The 21,004-nt window shown below is 35.7% G+C and overlaps 2 protein-coding genes across 3 annotated transcripts; both read right to left on the bottom strand.

Moving 5' to 3' along the window:
• Positions 1 to 334: 334 nt before the first annotated feature.
• On the bottom strand, positions 335 to 10,151 carry LOC6641052 (high mobility group protein Z). 2 transcript variants are annotated; one of them, XM_002063870.3, is made up of 3 exons: positions 9,859 to 10,151; positions 976 to 1,171; positions 335 to 900 (listed from the first exon to the last, which is right to left on the bottom strand). In XM_002063870.3, exons 2-3 carry the CDS (start codon positions 1,126 to 1,128, stop codon positions 715 to 717), a joined length of 339 nt encoding a protein of 112 aa, XP_002063906.1. In that variant the 5' UTR covers positions 1,129 to 1,171; positions 9,859 to 10,151; the 3' UTR covers positions 335 to 714. The 2 variants fall into 2 exon arrangements, with proteins under 2 accessions (XP_002063906.1, XP_015034131.1); XM_015178645.3 differs by lacking the exon at positions 9,859 to 10,151 and adding an exon at positions 7,450 to 7,633.
• Positions 10,152 to 17,762: 7,611 nt separating this feature from the next.
• On the bottom strand, positions 17,763 to 18,822 carry LOC6641053. Its single transcript, XM_002063871.4, has 2 exons — positions 18,386 to 18,822; positions 17,763 to 18,318 (listed from the first exon to the last, which is right to left on the bottom strand). Exons 1-2 carry the CDS (start codon positions 18,749 to 18,751, stop codon positions 17,827 to 17,829), a joined length of 858 nt encoding a protein of 285 aa, XP_002063907.1. The 5' UTR covers positions 18,752 to 18,822; the 3' UTR covers positions 17,763 to 17,826.
• Between the last annotated feature and the right edge of the window lie 2,182 nt (positions 18,823 to 21,004).

A 21,004-nucleotide genomic window follows, 5' to 3' on the forward strand; every position in this document is an offset into this window, starting at 1 on the left:
CATATATATTAAAATGTATATATAACCTTTTTTTTGTTGTTTTCTTTGTTTTTTTTTTTTTTTTGTATTTTGTAATTCAAAGTGAAAACGTCTGCTAAAAGGACGATCGAACCTTTAAGGATTCGTTATTCTTTTTTCTGCTAATGCATTTTAAACATTTACAATTATATAAGCCGAAGAAAAGAAGATCTCTCTATATATGTTTTTGGGGAGGGGAACAGGATCCTTGTTTGGTTTTTTGTTTGTTTTTTTTTGGAGGGTTTGGGATTTTGGGTGGCATCCGGGGGCGGAAATATATTTATACTTGTATTTGTATATGTATATGTAAGTAAGTATGTAGAAATGTATGTGTATGAGTGTGTGTGTATATGAATGGTGTGTAGATGTTTTTACGTACAAACCTAGAAAGAAAATGTTGTTGTTTGTTTTTTGACTGGAAATTATGTATTTAACTTATTTTTATGGGGGGAGGAGGAGGTTTTTTTTCTTATTTTTCTTTTTTCTTAGGTTTGGTTTAAGTTTTAAGGATTGTATATTTTTTTGTATAATTTTCTTAATTTTTTTTCTTGCTCATTTTTTACTTAAAAAATTACATTAATAAAATGTATTTTAAAACTGATGCAAAGATTTTTCTTTGTATTATTTGTTTGTATTGTGGAGTGGGAGGGAGGAGAAAGTGGTGGAGTGGATGGTTTTTGGGTATGTGTGTGTGATCTACTCGCTCTCATCGTCCTCTTCTTCCTCGGAGGAATCTTTCTTCTTGGCCTTCTTTGGCGCTGGCTTGTTGGCAATCTTCTTTCGCTTCTTTGGCGCACCGGAATCGGTGCCACCATTTGCCTCATACTCCTTAACTGCCTTGTTGTATTCTTCCTTCTGTTTGATGGCTTTCTGTTCCCATTCCTAAGGAATAATAAATAATCATAGAGTATAAATCTTTGAATATAATAATTTTTTTTCAGTTTTTATACTACTTACCGTCTTATCCTTAAGGCCACGCCACAGTTCACCGCCACGTTTGGCAATATCTGTGACCTTGCTGCCAGGATTATCTTTTTTGATCTGTTCACGATTCTCGTTCAGCCACAGCATATATGCTGACAGAGGTCTCTTTGGACGTTCACCGCTCATATTGATAGTTTTTTGTGTTTTATTACTTTGACTTTAACGAATTCTGCAATAGAAGATAGAAAATTTAGTTAATAAAACTATTGAAAACTTTTTAAACGGCTTCATATATTCCCATGTCTTCTTTTATAATATAGTTTATGCTTCAAGGTATCTACAAAAAAATTTGTCTTTGCTACACTTACTCGCAAAAAATTAACAAATTTTTTTGATTCTGCTTTTAGAAAACCCTCGGCATTGTTTTGTTTAAAAAGTCTAAATATTCCCGAGTCAACCAGTTCAGAGTTCATAAAGAAGAACCATCTCGCTATCTGCCTTTTACTTGAAGCTCCAAGCGCTCATGGAACAAACAGCTCATCTTATGATTCTGAAGGCATTTCTACATATATGTTATAGTTGTATAATCTGTTTACTTTCCACAAATCTTCTATGTGTATTCAAAAGTAGCTTAAGTACAAAATGTTTGTACACATACGTTAAAAACAGACCGTATAATTTCCAAAGAAACAGACAGACCATTTTATTATACCCTCAGCAAGGGTATAAAAAAATAATAAACAGAAAACGAAATTTAACAATTGCATATTGGCCGTCAGGCAAAACAAATAATAATTAAATTCCAATAAATTGCATTAATAGCAACTGTACAAAAGTTCTCTGAAACTCACACACACGCACACACATCAAAGCACACACAAACACTTACATATGAATGCAATTCTCATTTTATATGTATATAATGTATTTATTTATGCAATTTATGTATTGGCATTTATTTTGTATGTGAAATAACTCCAATTTACTTTTGATCCTGTTGATGGGTGAGAAATTGAAGTGCCCAGGGCTGCGGGTTTGGGGGGAGGCACTTATGTACATACATATATACCAATTTGTATATAATGTAATTATATATAATTGACTTCCAGTGGTCAGTTTCTCTACCTAGATTTTCCTATATACATTAATAGCCATACATGCAATAGGTGTGAGTGTGTGTGTGTATGGTGTATGTGTTATGTGGCCTTTGAACTCTATCTTAAGGGTTAGATTAAAAAGGATTGATTAAGAGGTTTGAGTGAGCGAGAAACAAACACACAGAAAATGCAACTTAAGATAGCAAATTGAATTGTTGCGGCTATCAAATTTGATAGACGTTTTGAATAGCTAAAATTGGGTTCAAAATATACAAAAATTAATCGACTATAACATATGTAAAAACATATATATAAACTTTGTTTAAATAAAAGTTAATTCAAGACTAATGAGTGATTTAGATATGTATATAGAGATATTTTTGTACCTAACTACCCAAACTAACTAATTCGAAATATTACTATTAGTTAGATTTAAAAATATCTTTATATAAACCCATTCATAGTTTTTTGAATCTCAATCGCTTCTTCATAGATTTTCTAATGTAAGACTTAAACTAATTAAAGAACTATGCAATTTTTCTGCAGAAAAACTTAAAAACTCGAACTCCCAATCAAGGATTTTTTTTTGTATTTGGGTAATGATTAATTAGACTGATTGATGGGTTGATTGATTTATTGATTGAAGGAATATTTGGATTATGAATACAAAATGCACGATATAAGTAAATATTAACCTCATCTAGCCAATTCAATCTTATATAAGTCGCATTTGCCTAATGTCAAATTCCCCTAAAATAAATTAACTAAACATATAGACTAGACTTTTGATTTTGATTAAGAATAATGAATTTCTAGGCTCTTTCTTTTAAATACTTTATAAATATTTCAAGTAGAATTAAAATTTATTAAAAATTCAATTGAAATGTTTTGAAATCATCTTTAACCAAGTTAAATGCACTTGACCTAGATATGAGCAAATGGAGTTAACAGCTGAGAAAATGCACGAGACGATGGTCTCTTTGTTGTTGTTATTATTGCGACGACAACAACAAGGATAACGATGTGAATTGGGTTAGCAAACGACTTGAACACAGCTAAAAGTGGAGGTTGATAGGTAGGATACAACCACACAGGCAGACAGACGGACAGAAAGAGAGACAGAGGGACAGAGAAGATAGACAAGCGAAGCATAAATCAACAGGGAGTTGGCATATCAATCACACCTCTCCTAGCTAAAGTTGGACGCACACAACAACGTCATTATCATCATCATCATCGTCATCATCATCAACAACAACGTCAACTGGCCACCATTCTGTGTGTATGTGTGCCTATTAGCCTGGAGGAGTCTGTTGGCAGAAGGCGTCATCATTTTGTTGCTATTTTCACGCGTCTCGCGCACACGCATATCCTTCACACAAATACAAAACACACACACACAAAACACGTGATGCAGCAGCAAGGATTCATTCCTCTTCTTACCAAGGCAACCTAGAAAATTGAAAGCGAAATTTATGCTCCATGTCTGGGTGGCAAAACATACACACGCACACTTATATATCGTTAGATATATGTGACTGAGTGGGTGTTTTGAGTTTAGAGGAAGTTAGAGGAAGAAGGACGAAGGAGTGGAAAAAGCAAAGATTTGATGACATAATTGGTCATTTTCAAATCAAAATTAAAATAAACCAAAATTAAGACGAACATTTTATACAATTTGAGAAAAAAAACAATTGATTTTCCCCCCAAACACACACAAAATACGCATATGAAGAGAAAATGTTACGCATACGCAGCGTATTACGTGGGGCATAATAAATACTTGGAAAAAGGCAAGTCTCATTTTAAATGGCATATGAAATGAGATGGGCAGAGAAAAGGACAGACCACCCAAGCAAACGTTTCTAGATCTAAAATTGAAAAAGCCAACGACGACAACGTCGATGCCTACGTCGACGTCAGCGCTCAGCCGCATCTCTGCCGACGTCGCTGTCATCATCAACTGGAAACTGTAGACTGGAATGAACGAAAAATAAGAGAAGTCAGCTCGTTCTCAATTGTCTCATGGAGGAAATTTTTTATGGGCCCCTCTCTCTACACCGCACCACCCCACAATAAACACTTTAACCGAAAAATGAGTCAGCAGCGACGTTGACAGCGCTGCTGCGAGTGGTTGTTCCTGCTGCCGTTGGCGCTGCAACCACCCGAACAAAATTCACGCTAGTGCGCAGTAACAGCATTCGATAGATACTTTGACAGGGATTTGCGCAGTGGAAGGCAAAATGGAACAACCGTTATATGTACAGCCAGTCGTATGTAAGCAATGTTTCAGGCATTTACCGTTAAAAAAAAGGTTGAACCGAGAGAGAGACTCAGCAACATACACAGCCATACACACAGAGAGCCCTCTGTGAACGCACAGTGGTGACTTTTAATGGCAAAAAAGGATACATACCTTAAATCTATGTACATAGCCCGTAAATGTGGGCTATAAAATTGTCTCTGACGCTTTCGGACAGTGTATTAGTTACATACAAGCGTCAAAAAGTACAGTACAAATAATCAACTTATATTATTGTTATTAAATGCCTTGAAATTTCAACTACAACAAACACAAAAAATGAAACAAAAAAGGGTTTTTTCCTGCAGGGCCTACTGGGTTTTTATCAAAATTGCGTCTTAAAATTAAATGATGGTTAAAATAGTAATAAAAAAAACTACAAGAAACGACTATCTACACATAAAAATCTAGGTGTTAAAATGGGTTCCCTTTTTATTTAATTGACTTTTTGTCTGATAATTCTATGGCGCATGTCTGTTTTAGCCCTAACTTATTAAGTAAATAAGTTAAATATATTTAGTCGAATGGCCACATTCTTGAAGTCATTTATTAGATTAATGAATTGTTTAGCTTTAAAATTGTATGCAAACTCAAAATAAGTTAAATGCTAATAAATCGATTGAATATTTTCAAAACTAGTTTTTATGGTCTAAGAATGATATACACTTTAGCTTTAACTAACTATTTAAACAAAATTGTAACTTCTTACCAATAAAATCATTTTCGTATGTAAAATTTTTAAAGTAAAAATGATAAGTTCTAAAAATGGCGATACAAAAACCTTTTAAAAGCAAATATTAGAAAATGTATTGGAGTTTCTTTCCTTGTAGTCGAATTCTAATTAAAAAAAGTTAAATTTTTTTTATTAACCAAGGGTGAAAACCATAACTTAAAACTAACAACAACCAAACAGAAGAGTTTTTTGTTCTTGTCTAATATCCTTTAATCCTAAATAATGTGTTCCTTCTTTTAAACTATTTTTGCATTTGATATATAATATTATTTTTTTTATGGGATAACGAAAGTTTGTAAGCTTTAGAAGCAGAGATTATTATTTTTTTTTAATTTTTGTATTATCTATTTCACCGTTACAAATGAAAAGAAACAATCTAACTTCAAGGTTTGGTATCAAAAAAATTTTTCTCGCTTCTTGTTTTAAACCTTAAACAGTAGATGAAGAAGAATGTGTCTCATTTCAGTTTCAATTAGAAACTAAAAATAAACATGAGCTTATACCTTTAAGGATCTTCTTATCTTTCTTCCTCTATTTGCTGTCAACCACGAAGCTACCAAAGTAAGAAGTATCTTCTAATCGAGTATTATATTTTTATCCTTCCACAACGAAGCTTTTTCTTTACCCATCATCTTTAACCTTTACCTGAGAACTATTTAAAATCAAAGTTTAAAAGCTTTAAATGAAATAATTTTCATCCAATTTTGGACAAAGATTCTCATTTATATATTCATCCATCAAACATAGTTCAAAACCATTTAAAATCGAAATCTGTTAGCTTTAAACAAAGAGATCATCTTTTCTTAGTGTTTGTCTTATCACTTGATATTGATCCTTTAATACTTCTTACCAATACGGAGCTTTCAGTGCACTGAGCAGTTAAACAAGCTTTATTCTAATCAATTAACAATAAAAATGAACAAAAATTTAAACTACATAGAAAAAACGACAAACGAAGATTTGGTACCTTTGGTCGTTTGTCAAAATGACTCAATAATTTATTAAAAAATCATTTCGATTAACCTTCAGTGCACACGGGAATATCAACAACAATGAAGAAAAATGGCGCGAAAAGAGCTTTATAACTGTAAAATGCAAGCTTCTTACGCTCAGTAGTCGCGTAGGTGTGGGTCTGTGTGTGTTTTGTGTAAGAGTGTATGAGTGTATATTGAGGGGGGTATAAAAAAAACACACAACACTTTTGGCGGCATTTTTAGTTTTTGCTGCGATGCGAGAAGAGGGCAACACGCGAAAATGCGCGCGAAGAAGGAAAAATAAGAATAACAAACGGAATTGGAGGAGAAAGTGGGTGGCAATAAGAGGATAAACAGAAAGAAGGGATACCTACAACATCCTGTTACGACAACTTAAAAATTTCCAAAAAGATCTTTTAAAAATCCCAGCATATCGATATTCCAAAACCATATCCATTAACTTAAACCTGCGGCCCATTTGCCCCACTGCCCCCTGAGGAACCCATGGAAACATTGCAAAATGCATTCTAATGCAAAATAAACAGACGAAACGTGACCAGCGACAAGTGAAGCGATTTGGCGACACTTTTACCCAGACATGTGACTGGGTCTAAGAGTCAGCCGGAAGCCTCGCGCGGGTGCCACAAATCCTGCGCAAGAGGGGGACAAAGAGAGGGGGAATAAGAGAGATGAGTTGTCGACAGGTGGCTGATGGCTATAACACAAAAAGTCAACTTGGATTTTGACCAGAAGGACTAACAGCTAACCACATACATTTATGTAGGTTGGCCACAGTGCCTTGCAAAAGTTTGACAACCAATCATGAAATATAAAATGCAAGAGAAGATACTTTTAAATGAATGAAATCGGTCTTGTATATGGGAAACTGACAAGTTCCTTATATGTATAAAAAAGGTAATTAAATGATTAAAAATTACTTTATGAGGGGACTAATTTCACACCTCACACCTCGAAACCTGAAATTAGTTTGAGTGGGAAATATCTTTTAGATATCTGTTTAAGCTGTAAACTACCGTTTTTGGAAAATAAATTTTCTTAATTACCTCAAAATCTGCCAATGACAAAAAATTAATCACAAATTATTAATACAATTAACTAAATATTCAATTGATTTTTTGCTATACAAATGCTTAATGAAACGTAAACCAATTGATTTTTAATGCCATATTTTCTCAACCATATTTAGCTAATCAACAACAAATTTACTGATAAGAATCATTGAGAGGGGCGAAAAAACAAAAAATAAATACACATGTTGTACCATGAATTTGACGCTCACTGTACTGGGGCCCAGTAAAACGTTAAACGAGAATCGACTAATGACAAAATTATACTCATATTCCAAAATGTATCTGTATCTACATATATGTTTGTACGTACATTTTTGCCTTGGGTTTACACTTTTTGCTTCACTCGTCTGCTTCTGCTTCTACTTCTGCTGCTTCTTGGCCCGGCTGATGATGAAAAATCTACCTCATACAAAACACAGGCGAAAAAGCCGAACAAAATGTACTGCGAGCGTCTATAGAAAACTGAACTGAACTGAAATTCAACTGAAGCAGCTGTACCCAAGGCATACACAGAGAGTAGAGCGACCACGACAACGACGACGGCGACGAACAAGCGACGAGACCATCAAATAGTCAGTACAGGCGGCAGCTAAAGCAAAAGTATCTGTATCTGAGAGTCGAACGAACGACCAGCCATACAGCTATACAGGCAGCCAGCCAGCCATACAGCCAGCCAGGCCAGGCCAGGCCAACCAACCAACAAACAGCAGCAACGTAAAGTGAGTGAGTCGTGAGAGAGCGGAGAGTGAAGTGGGGGGAGGGGTGTGAAGGCGACAGCCGCAGCCACATCGAATGTATTACAGTGCTGGTCGCAACGAGTGTGTACAGAGAGAGAGAAAGAGCACAAGCAAGCGAGCGAAGCCCTCTATGTATCTGTATCTGCTGCTGTGAACGAATACAGACACCGACCCAAAAAATCGTTCCAGCTGCTTGGCAATAGAGAATACAAAATTGCTCACAGAGCGCATGCACAGTGCTGGCGCTGAATATTGGAAAAGCCCAAAAACAAAATATGCTATATAAATCATAAAGTTAGAAGCCATAATGAATGAATGAAAAATCATTTCTAGTAACTTTTTTAAACAAACTGATTCTTAAGAGTAGAGACAATTTTTAAAATTTGAGTCTAAAGATTAGAGACTAAAGAAAGTAAATAATAGAATGACGAAAACTATAATTTCTAGCCTTAAACTTAACCTTTACTTTTAAAAATCTGGCATTCACATTATTTACATAGGAATTTACTTTGTGTGAAGGAATTTTTCTTTATAGAGCTATAATTAAAACTGTAATTTTAAAAACGTTCTAGGTCTTTTATCTTTGAAATAGTTAAGATAAAAATGTTTTAAATTTTGTATTTCAATTTACACAATATTCATAATATTTAATTTGGCAACTTACAGTGAATTTGGACAGTTTTAAAAAACTACGACTATCGAAAGTGTTTGGAGAACTTAGTTTTTAAATATTTTATGAAAAAATTGATTGATATAATTGAAAAATATCATAATAAATTGAGTAGGCAAATTGGAAAAATTGTTATAAACTGGAAATAAAAACAAAGTAGCCCTTCACTGGAAAATAATTATATTTAGGCATGACAATATCATTTCCCAAAGACTATTTGCGAATCAAGTTTTGTTTTCAGAGTAATAATGATGAAATAGCAGGCCGATTTCCAGTTCGTTTGGCATTGTGTCATTGATTTTTGCCGCGACTGTACCTCATAATAGTACTGTGTGTGTCTGCCTGCTGTTTGCCTGCCTTCTGGCTGGCTGCCTGCTTATATTGCTCACCCATATACATATACAGAGATATGTATATATATATATTTATATATATATATGTGTGTGTGAGTGTGTGTATAAAAGCGTGGAGCGAGTTTTGTGCGAACGAAACGAAATGAAATGCCAGTAGCATTTGGCGGCGACGGAGGCGCCGCTGCCAGTTCACCCCTCACCGCCCCCCTCCGTCCCCCTCCTCGGCTCCACCTCACCTACACTAAATGTTTACCCCTAGAGCCCGCCTCGCTGTTGCCCATTTTGACGCCCACCTGCCCCTCCCCCACCCCATCTCTCTCTAACCCCTCTCCTTTACTGCCTTCCCCCCGCATTCCTAACTCTCTATCCCTGTCTCTTTCACTCTCTCTATCTCTCTTTCTCTTAGTTGCCCTCTCCTACTCTTTCTCTATCACTTTCTGCCTCTTTAAGACAAACAACACAAAAAAAAACAAAAACAATTTTACAACTTTACAAAATAATCAAAAAAAAAAAAATATCAAATTAATTTTTGTCTTAATATTATTAATTTCCTACCTATTTTGACCTCTGTAACTTCCCTGCCCCTCTCTTGATAAAGTTAATATTTTGTTCGATTTTCAAATAATAACCGTCAATATAAATTGCGCGCCCGCCATTCAAAAATTTGAAATTTCAATGACTACACCGCCAACGACTACACGACTACCAAACCAAAACCAGAGACCCCAAGAACAGAAAAATGAGAAGAAAAAAAAAACCGTACAGAAAAATCGCACAGAGCCACATAAAGGCGCTCCTCCATACAAAATTGTACGACAGAACTGGCCGATCAGAAATTGGGTCGTTTAGTTTATTTAGCAAAATTTATATAATAAATGACCAAAATGATGGGACATTTTGATCAATATATCTAGCGAATTTAATGATAAATCAATCATAGTGAAACACTTTGCACTCACCCGTATAAAATAGTCGCGAAAATTGCGTTTCAATTTGGCTAATATGTTGTATTTTTCTTCTGGGTTGTGTATATAAAAATGTTTTTTCTTTTTGCTACAGCCAACACACCACACACAGAAAATCGTTCACAGAAGCGCGTTCACTTTATAAAATTTTCTTCTACTATACTGCTGCTGCCTGGTGAACAGAGAAACAAGCAACCAACAAAAAAAACTCAAGTCTTTTCGGTTTTGCCTTGCCTTGCTAGTTGTATGTAGTACGTAGTACAGCTTTTGCCTTCAGTGGAATACAGAACGAATGCCCAGCTATAGTCAGAGCACCAGAGCCAAAGCCAGATACCACCAGCTACAAATTTCAGTACCGAAGCATAGCCGAGTACGACGCAAACGCAGGCAAATGTATGTGTTGGTGTGTGTGTATCTGTGTATCTGTGTGTGTGCCTATATGGGAAACTCACACACCGATTGTATGTAACTGAACTGTATCTGTGTATATCAGCCCTGGTTGTTATTTAACATGTATTGGTGACTTATTTGTGGGTGTATGTGTATCTCTGTCTCTGTATTTCGAGGTACTGTAGCTGCTGCTGTAGCGCGCTGAATACGTCGTGTGTTCGTTATATGAACACACACAACACACGCGGTTGAGATGGATAGAGTATGGGAGAGAGAGTGAGGTAACAAGGGGCTGTCCGTGTGGCGCGGGGGGAGGGGTGGTCCGGGCCCAGAGCGCAGAGTCAGAGTGTTGAATATGTTTTGCCTTGTGATTGCGGCTGGTTTAATAATGCCCTCCTCATATGTACCACCACCACCCCCTTTACCCTCTCCCCCCCCAAAAAAAAACCCCTCTTCTTTCATTTGGTTACTTTTTCTGGTCATTTTGGATGATAGACTCCATTTGAGTATTATCACCGTAAACCTTTTTTTTGGCCATTTATGACCCATATTTGCATTGGGGGATCTTTTCTGATAAGACTGTAACTATTCACTAGATAAAGATACAATCGATAGATCAAATCAAAATATATCTTTTCCTTTAATATTTTTGGATGTTGGGCTTCATTTCAATATTAGAACCATGAAGGACTACTATTTTTGACCATAATGCAATTTTTGATCCATATTTACACATGAAAATTTTAGTTATCTTTTAACAAGGTCATGATACGGACACCGTCTCAAGTTGTTCTCCTTGGGAAATACTACATAAACTAAAACACTGCAAATTATTCCAATTTTGAACCATCATTAACCCTAATTTATTTCAAAGTTTTTAAAATTCTTTTTTATGTGGAAATTTTGAGAGAAAAGTATCATTAATTGGCTAAGGATAAAGTCATTACCTCTAGAATAGACTACAAAGGATATAATTCTTATACTACTGGACGCCTTAAAACAGCAAAGTAGTGTCACTACTACAGATACTTTGGAAAAACTAGAACCTGCAGAAAAATGCAATTTCTTCGAATTTTAACCATTTATGACCAATATTTATATGACAATTTTTTAAGAAGTAAGTTTTATATGGAAATCTTGATTAGAAAGTATCTAAAGATCGACTCTCCATACTACTAGAAACAGAAAAATACTGTTTGTTCCAAATTTTCACCATTAATTAGCCATATTTACTAATATGAAACTATTTAAAAAATATATTTTATACCAAAAATTTGATAAGTATTTAAAGACAGTGCCGTCAAGTCTTTGAATTTGCCATCTTCACAAAAGAAAAAAATATCAAATTTTTCGCCAATTTGTTAGCATAAATTTCACTTGTTAATAAGAAAATCTTGATAAGATGTAATGTATCTTTATCTACTTAATAACAGTGGAGCTACCTTAAATTATAGCTCTTCTAAAAGACTGCAAACGAATATTACTCAAAAAATCTGTCACAGTGGAAAAACATTAAAATTTCTGCCAATTTCATACTAAAAGTGACCAATAATTATTTACGAATTTTGATAAGAACGTATCTTTTGCTAGCTAAAGATAGTGCTCCTACCTCTAGGTTTTTGCTTTTTGATGGACTCTACATTAGTGGGGCCAAATAAAGCAATAACTTACCAAAAAAAAAATATTTTTTCCAATTTTTGATCATAAGCGATATGTAAATGTACTTTGGTAAGCCTTTATATTAAGAAAGTACCTCTTTATTAAGTAAAAATTACCCTTATTCTTGTTTTTGACCCTCTGACTTTACTTAATTTACCAATAAAATTGGGAAAAACATTTGTAAACATGTTTGTAAACAACTTTTGCGAAATGAATAGCAATTTTCAAGGGGTTTTTGGAATGTTTTTAAACAACTGAATATCCTAAAAAATAGGTTCCTTTCCACCAACTAACTAACTACTTTCAACATTTTTCATGAATTTAATTAAATTTTAAACCATTTCTAAAACATTTTTTAAGGTAAAGAATTGCATTTTTTTTTCTGTTCTAAGAAATAGGGGATTTGTGATTTCGAGCAAACTGATGACTGGTTTTCAGCCCCGTTTTGCCTTTGCCTGCTGCGAGTGTGGCTACAATATCTCGCTCTATAGAGAGCTCTATGTGGTGAGGGTACAGCTACGGCAATACAGACAGCAGCAGCAGCAACAACAGCAGCAGTAGGCAGAGCTCTTACCGAACGAACCGAATGAACGAGTGCAATACACACAAACACACGCAGACACACAGTGAGAGAGAGAAATATAATGGATGAATGAGGGGGTGTATGAAGTCGGGGGGGTAATCGTATCGTATCGTTGTCGCAGTCGTTTGCCGTTGCCGTTGCTCTGGCGTAAATTTGTATCTGTATCTATGCGAACAACAGCCAAACTACCATTACTTATGAGGGGGCCTTCACAGAGATATACATACGTTTAGGTTTTAACGATTCACCCTATGCATTTGAGTGTAGGGTATACATTTCCATTCAATGTAAACAACATTGAAAACATCTCTAAATATCCAGGCTCTATATAAATACATATGTATAGGTATAGTTAACTAAAATTCAAGACTTTGAGACATTGAGACGATTCGAATACAAATATTAATTGGCTAACGAACAAAAGGTCATTGACCTTCAATGAAATGGAAAAAAAAGGCTTCGAAAGATTATAATAAGCTAATTCCTTGCCATCCACAAGTGAAAAAATATCGTATCCTAAACCGATAATCTGTTGCTTTTTTAGACTGAAAATCTCATGGATATTTCAGGGCATTGGGCTTACCATTCAGAGAGGTTGGGGGAGGGTTTCACAGTGCCGCCAGTGGGTCGATTATCATGGTTGTTGTTGTTGTTGTTTGTCGTCTTATTTCAGCCGTGTCGGTGTCTGTGTAAAGCTAACAGGCCGATGATATCGTCAATCGGTAGGGTGGGGTGGTAGGGGGTTGGGTGGATTGTGAGGTGAGGTGCGGGAGGGTGGGGGTAACTATGGGAGGATTCGGGTTCGGGCCTTTTGGGTAAGAGAGAGAGTGATACTCTGACGTCGTCGTACTGATGTCGCCGTTGCTGTCGCTGTCGCTGCCTGCCTGCTGCCTTCTGACTGCTTTTGGTGGTGGCAATTGTCAGGCCTCTGTGTGTATGCAAAAAGGAGAAGCTGAAACAGGGAAACAAAAAAAAGAAGAAAAAATAACCGAAAGAATGAAGAAACCCAACGCAGGCCAAGCGGTAGGCAACGCAGAGGCAAAACGTGAGCCGGAGAGCTAACGAACCGAGCACTTTCTGTCGACAGGATGTGAATATAACGATGCAAAAGAGAAAAAGAAAGCATAGAAACAAAGTGCAAACTGGTAGACGCATTATACCTACAATCTGCCCGTGACAAATTCTTTTTCAAAACTATTCTTATAGAACACAAAATGCTCTTTCGAAATTGAAAAAATAATTTCATAAACTTCAAAAGAACTTTTGGCGTAAAATTATCTTTTACTGACCTATCCTAATACTTGTATACTATTTCAGCAAACTACCAGGGCAAAAGGGTTTTCAATTTGTTATTCAATTGTTATCAAGATCTTAGATTTTTTGACAAAAACATCCTTGTAATAGAATTTTTACTGACCTATTGCAGCAATTTTCTTTAACTTTCTCTAAATAAATGTCTAGGATAAGGAAGATTTCGAGTTTTCTTACGCTTTAAGTCACTATCCTAAGTTCATAAGGATAAATAAATTATGAATGAATAAATTATTTCTTTCAAGGAAGATAAAAAAAATTACTACAGGTCCTTCCTAACCTCTTAACATTTGCTAAGATCAGAAATTGTTTATATAAATTTGCCAGTTTGTCTTTGATTTATTTTATTTCTGCTATATTACTTTTCATAAGGCTTCTTTCACAGGATATTTGTTATTTTGTAAGGAGTTCTTTCAAGATTTATTTTAGAAGGCATATCCTACCAAAATAGGTTGCCATTTGTTACCTAAAATGAGTTCAAACCTGTCTAACCTTTTTTGATACACCTTGAACATATTAGACATAATTTACTTTAGGAATATTTCCCAATCTTAACTTTTGTCATGGAAATTGTTTTCTACATTATTCGAAAGTGTATAACTTATGTCATTGAACGACCTGTTCTGTTGTTGAGGGAGCTTAGTTGCATTCCTCAACGCCTTTAGTACTGGGTAGTACTTGGCATTTGTGTGTTGGGTATGAGTATGCGTTTTTACTCCCTGGCGTTGAGTAAGTGAATCTTGCAGTAGTCTCAAACACAGTGAGAGACACAAACACACACACACACACACACTTCAATCTACAAGTACTTGAGCACAGCAGGATGTTCTGGCCAGACCAGACCAGACCAGGCCAAGGCACTTGTTGTTGTTGCGCTGCTGCTGCTGCTATATTTTCCCCCATTTTTAGTTTGATGGAGTCTCTTGTTGGCTTTTGTAAATATGCTAGCCATATGGATGTAATATACATGCCTGAATAATACGTAGGTACATACTGAATGCAATTAGGTTGTAAGTTTTTCATTAAAAAGTGATCTAAAGGCAAATGACTTAACCAAAAAGGATCTTGTATTGATTTTCGATCTGTACCTCCAAATATTGTTCTATAAACAGGTGGTAAGGCCAACCACCTGCAATACAATTGAGTCATAAAGCATTTTATTCTGGTTCTCTTCGACTTTCGTTGTCGTTCGTTTTACACCCGAACAGCTGAGTGGGAGAGCTCCGTGTCTATGTGTCAGTGTCTGCTGGTTGTTTGGGTCTGGCTGTGTCTGTATCTGTGTGTGTCTCTATATATGTATCGGCTGCTGCCGGCCGGCCAAAACACCAAAACCGATTGGCCCCCACAGTGTCTTTCAAAGGCCAAGTTCAGTATCTTAAACACATTTCATAGCGCCAATTGTTGTGCCCGGTTGGGTTCGCTGTTGCAGATGATGCGCGATTTGGAAACCAAACAGGAAGAGGACCCGACACATCCAGAGCCGCCTGCACTTCTGCTGCATGTGACCCAATTTCCTGTGACAAGCAGGAGCATGAAAAGTTGGAGGAAGAGAGTAGGTGGCTGTACGCGAAAGTGAAGCCCAGCGGGTAAAATGACTTGACTCCTTGGACCATGTCGATACCATAGAACTATGCATTCGACTGCATAGGGCATGCATGTATTTACTTCTGTGTGTGTGTGTGTGTGTGTGTGTGTGTGTGGGTGCATCACGATTGTTTATTGAGGGCAAGGGCATTCTATAAATTGTTTAACCTGGAGATCTTTAAACACGCAAGAGAGCTCGAGCACATTTAAATCAGTAGATCTTTAATATTTTAATTAAACAAAAAAGTATGTATATAGAGTGAAAACTCATGTATTTAAAAGATTCTTGTCGGCCTCTATAAGCTAAGCCAATAAGAACTGAAATCGTCTCTAATTATCTCCCTCTAAAATACACAGCTCCTTAAGGGATAAAAAGTGGATAGAAAAAGAGGGAGAGAGATTTATTATTAATTTAATATTAATTATTTAGTAAACCTTATTTACCCATGTACTTGTGGGAAGTGATCTCTTATGATTACTTTATTAATTCGTCTGTATTCGTTTTTTCACAAGAACGACTAGGCTAGTATACTCAGACTCTGATATTTCGCCATTAAATCATTTGTGATTTTTATCTTTTTTTTTCTCAAAAATAAAAGTCTTGCGTTGAGGGAATAAATAAGGGAATAAAATATTATCGATTTTAACTGGAATAGACATAAAATTTTAAGACGACGTAACTTTGCACGTATTGGCTTTATCATTTTTGACACTGCTTGTTGGGCACTGCTTGAAACTTGTAGTTTTTTTGGATATTGCTTGCTAACAACATTGTTATATTTGTATTCATTTTTCGATTTCTCGCGCATAACTTCAAAAATTTTTCGCTTCTGCTTGAATTATTTTATATTAATACACCTGTATAAAATTGATTTGTTATTACCGTATCGTCTATTCCATCAATCACATATTGTATTAGCAAAGAGTCTTCAATATTTCCGATCGTTTGACAAAAATAACCTTTTGTAACTCGTTCCAACACATAACTGTTGCCATATCTTCAAAATCTTGGACTCATACTTCGATAGATAGATTGTCTATGTATCTATCAAAGTATGAGCCCACTCTTAGTTTTAGGAATATTTCTTTTAAGCCCGTCGTATTTTCTTTAACTTTACACTTTTATGAAACACTTCCTTTAATTTTTTCGTTATACGTTTTTTTCAGTAGTTCCCTTATGTAGAGCCTCAAAATGTGTGGGCCTTTTCTTTTATACTTAACTCTTATACACTTTTGCTTCTTTTACACTTTTAGCTCTTTTTTTTAGGTTAAGCCCCAAAAAATGTGTGGGACTGGGGCATTGATTAATGCCCCGATATAGTTATATGGTTATTTTATTTAATATTGGGATAAGTATTAATTTTTAGATAATACTAGATTTAGATGAATTAATGTTTATTGTCTTTCGTCGTTTTTGTTAACTTCTTTTGTCGTCTTTAATTCGTCTTTTCGTCTTACTCTTACGGCATTTTTTTGTGCGTCGTTCCACACTTCGTCTTTTTTCACACTATGTCTGGCCGGCATGCCTTCCTTTTCTTCAATCTGCTGACTTAGCTAGGGCTGGTTAATTAGGATTGCCAAACCATTCCATTTTAATCAGAATTTCTCTGAAATCTGATCAATCTTTCTACTAATTGTTGAACGAAACATTTGACTTACGAAACTTTATAAAGATAGTCATTATTATTACTATGTGTAATGTTGGTAAAGTTGATGACTTACTTAATTACTTCATTTAAACAGTGTATTATTTTTAAACGAGATCAGCCATATATTAATGGTAAAGGAAAGTCTCCCTGCTCTTACTAAATCCGCTCCTCCTTCATTGTGCGATCGCTTTGTAGAGTATCATATTATGCGTCAAAGCCGAATGGCTGATAAAAAAAAATTCAACAAGCAAGACCAAAAACAACAAGCTGTCAGCAATTTTGTTATTGTGTCCGATTTCCGATTCCCGGAGTGTAAACACATGCATATGTACATGTATGGATGTATGTATCTGTGAGCATACGTAGCGTGTTTGTGATTCATGTTTACCGAATACATTGGCGTTGCTTTTAAATCAGAAATCGTCAATTTGGCAATAATTTGACAAACATTTCATTTTTTTCTTACACACACATAAATTCTAATGTGCAAACTGAACGAAACTGCAAAAAACAACAACAACTACGACAACGAGAATCGCAAATCACCCACACACACACGCATACACAAATAAACCTTTGCTCTTTATCACTCTCTGAATGGTTTTAGCTCTCTCTTTCAATTGAATCTCCTTGTACAGTTTTTAGATGCGTGATACAGTGGGCATTCCACTTAATATTTTCAAAATACAAAACATTCAAATTTTTTTAAAAACAAAAATTTGTTCAGACTTTATAGAAATATTTAAAAAAAATACAATGGAGAGTATTGTTAACAACTAAAAAACATTAAAATAAATTCACATCAGTCGTATGGCCATTTATCTTGCGACGTTCCATGGATAGTAAGTACTGTATTTTCGATTGCATAATCATGGCGCTCTCTAGCGGCATATTGCGAAGTTGGGCCGCAACGCTTAGGCCAAAGAATGTAAACTCATCTTCCGAATGCCGTCGCCCACCTCCTCCTCCTCCGCCTTCTCCACCACATCCTTCATTTGGTGGCATTTTCGTTGGGCTTATCTCGCAGAAATGCGAAACTGAAGATGAAACCACCGGAGGCGGCGGTGGATGTGTAATAATGGCAGGTACCAAAGGAGTCGGAGGCGGAGGCATCGGAGCTGGCAATGTTGTAAATGGTGTACGTTTTGGCTCCTCAACTGTCACAAGAACTCCTTCAGGTTCTAGTTTAATCTGAGTTGGTAATGGAAGTTGCTTCAAGCGTGTTAGTCTAATTTTAAATTGTTTCAATTGTGGCGACGACAAGTCTCTTTTTGGATCCTAAAACAAAGCAAACAAGAACAAAGGCTACAGAAAACAAGATCGTTTTCAGAAATTGATAACATACCAGAGAATCAGAGAATTCGCCAAGAAAGGCATGCAGTGGTTCAAACCATGAAAATTTTGGTTTATAATTTTGATTCAAGTGCATCTTTCTCAATTCCTGTGTGTAAAGACGTCGCATATCCGATATTTTGATCTTAACACCATCTAAATGCAGTGGAGCCTCGCGACTCATAAGTTGAGCATTTAAGCCGGCTTGTATGCGCTTAAGAGCAGCATTTCTGGCTCTCATTGAATATGGTCGCTGGTTCCAGAGACATGGCTCACGGCCTAAAAGTTCCACAAATAAAACATTTCGTTCATCTGTGAAACGGAACGTGGCTAGATGACGGCGATTCCCATCAGATCCGGATCTAGCAACAGCACTCATTTGTGCGCCGTCACTTTAAACCGGTCAAATCGAGTGTTCTTCGGGTACTGGTCGTGCGGGAGCCGCGAGTAGCTTTTGTTTTTGTCGCTTTTGGCTGACTCTTGCTCTCTGTGCTCAATATTGGTTCGGCAGGTACCGTTAGCCGCGACTCTCTCTCACCTACGCAAACGCTAACATGTGATTGCCGACGCATTTAAAAAAAAGCAACAGCTGAAAATATCTTCCTACCTTCTGGAAAAGAATTTTGGAAAAATAAGTAAAGTAATTTCTTTAAAAATCAAAATTAAGCTTTCCAATGTTTTTGCTGTTGTGATGAGAAAACTACATACACACATAAATATATTTCCTTTATGTACTGCAAGAAACAATCTTTTTGTTTGCTGGAAATTGCATCAGAATTCTCCCCTCCTGTGTCTCTTTCAGTTGCAGTCTCTTATGCTGCACATATTATCCCATCATTCTCACCGAAGGTCCTATGCCAACCCAGCTTAGCTAGAAATTGCACACAGACACACACACACATGCCAAGGACCTTCTGCCTTGTTCTCGGTCTCTTTTGGTCCTTTCTACCCGTGTTTATCGTAAGCGTCCGTCTCATCGCATAGCCTTGTCGTTCATTGTGAACTTCAAACAGCGCGTGACATCGTTATCCTTTTGTACGCAGGAAAACTGCAACACAACGTTTCAGTATACATTTTCCTTTTGGCTTCATTTTGGTTTCCCATTATGAGTTTTTTTTGAGCGGGAAAATGTATCCTAGCATCGTGCGCGTCCTGACCCTGTTAAACCCCTGTTCACCAATCCATACAGAATAACCATAAGAAACACATCTGTACCTACATTCTTATGGGATATGTTTCTTTGAAATATGTCCTTTTTTTTAATTCCTTTATTTAAATTGGTACAGATATGCTGTACCTATTCTTATGTAGCATTTATGACGTCACATACACTTTCCGTTTTACCCTCTTAAAATTTCTTAACTTGCCTGTTGTTTGTCTACATGACAATTAGCTGAATGCTATGGCACAATATTTCACAAGTTTAATATTATTTTTTAATTTTATGTTTTTTAGAGTGGTAACTAAACAATATTATATAATTATCTTACGAAATCATTTAGAACAAATCAATAAGATTAAATCAATGTACAGTGAATGTCACTGAAAATCGTACACTTTTTGTGGATTTATAATTTGCTTCATAACTTTTAAAGTAAACATCATTTTTGTACAAAATATGCTTTAAAACAGCGGTGAACTAAAATATTTTAATAATATTAGATTGGATTGGCAATCCCATTTTTTCTCAAAATGTTTTAATACTCAGAAATGTACGAAAACATGCTGTCACTGAAAATCGTACAGTTGACTCTATAAGTTCTTTTTTTTTTGGGAATTCTTCTGCTTTTCCAATTGAAATTTGGAATTTTATTAACTTATAATGTTTTAAATGATTTAACAATATTTTAAAATAGTTTATAGCACTAGTGGCTTTGTGTAAAAACCGAAAATTAGCTATCCCAACTGTGATGTTTGGCCATAAGTTCCAGACATGATAACTATGGGTCTCAAGTATATTTCCAAAATTTTACTAATGTAAAAGAATTCAATGTATTAGGCCCCAGTCCAGCGTTAACAGAACCACAACAGAGCTCTGTTATCTTACAAACGGGAGATAAAGCGAAAGCAAAAACAATTTATGCGAAGGGACAATAAAATAATTATTAATTATGCGAGGACGGTTCTAAAAATGAATTTTGAATGAAACATATGCCAAAATAAACTAATAAATTATTCACACTCTCTACAAGTGTTGCTTTTAAAGATAATTAGAGATAATTACGGAATTAAGCTACTGAAACTTATGTATGTAGAAGTAGTTTACTTCTATCAACATTCTTTGCTCCATCATCTTAGTCAATGATGATTTTGCTAGGGCATTAGTTAATAACAAAATTTAATTAAATTATTGTCTGATACACAAAACGTTCTTAACATTTTGGCGCCATTTTTAAAAGAAGAGGCCAGCAGAGGCCCAGAGCAAATTGAGAGGCGGCTTGCTTGTGCTCACCACGGTGTTGTATGTATGCGTAAAACGTTGTGAAACTCCACCTAAGAGCCAATTATTCAACCATACATATAATCGAGTAAAATTTTCTTGAAATACTTTTTTCAAAAAAATGATTCTATTATTGCAGGATATGTATTCCCCAATGCATTATCAATTTGCCTGATTTCCAATTTCCTAAGC

This window comes from Drosophila willistoni (assembly GCF_018902025.1).
Source record: "Drosophila willistoni isolate 14030-0811.24 chromosome 2L unlocalized genomic scaffold, UCI_dwil_1.1 Seg168, whole genome shotgun sequence".
In the NCBI taxonomy this organism is placed as follows: Eukaryota; Metazoa; Arthropoda; class Insecta; order Diptera; family Drosophilidae; genus Drosophila; species Drosophila willistoni.

What these genes read in the sequence shown, in the direction of transcription:
- LOC6641052 (XM_002063870.3), bottom strand. Translation starts at nt 1,128, where the DNA reads ATGAGCGGTGAACGTCCAAAGAGACCTCTGTCAGCATATATGCTGTGG. An exon ending in GTGGCCTTAAGGATAAGACG is followed by an intron (nt 901 to 975) that starts GTAAGTAGTATA and finishes ATTATTCCTTAG; the next exon opens with GAATGGGAACAGAAAGCCAT.
- LOC6641053 (XM_002063871.4), bottom strand. Translation starts at nt 18,751, where the DNA reads ATGAGTGCTGTTGCTAGATCCGGATCTGATGGGAATCGCCGTCATCTA. An exon ending in GCGAATTCTCTGATTCTCTG is followed by an intron (nt 18,319 to 18,385) that starts GTATGTTATCAA and finishes GCTTTGTTTTAG; the next exon opens with GATCCAAAAAGAGACTTGTC.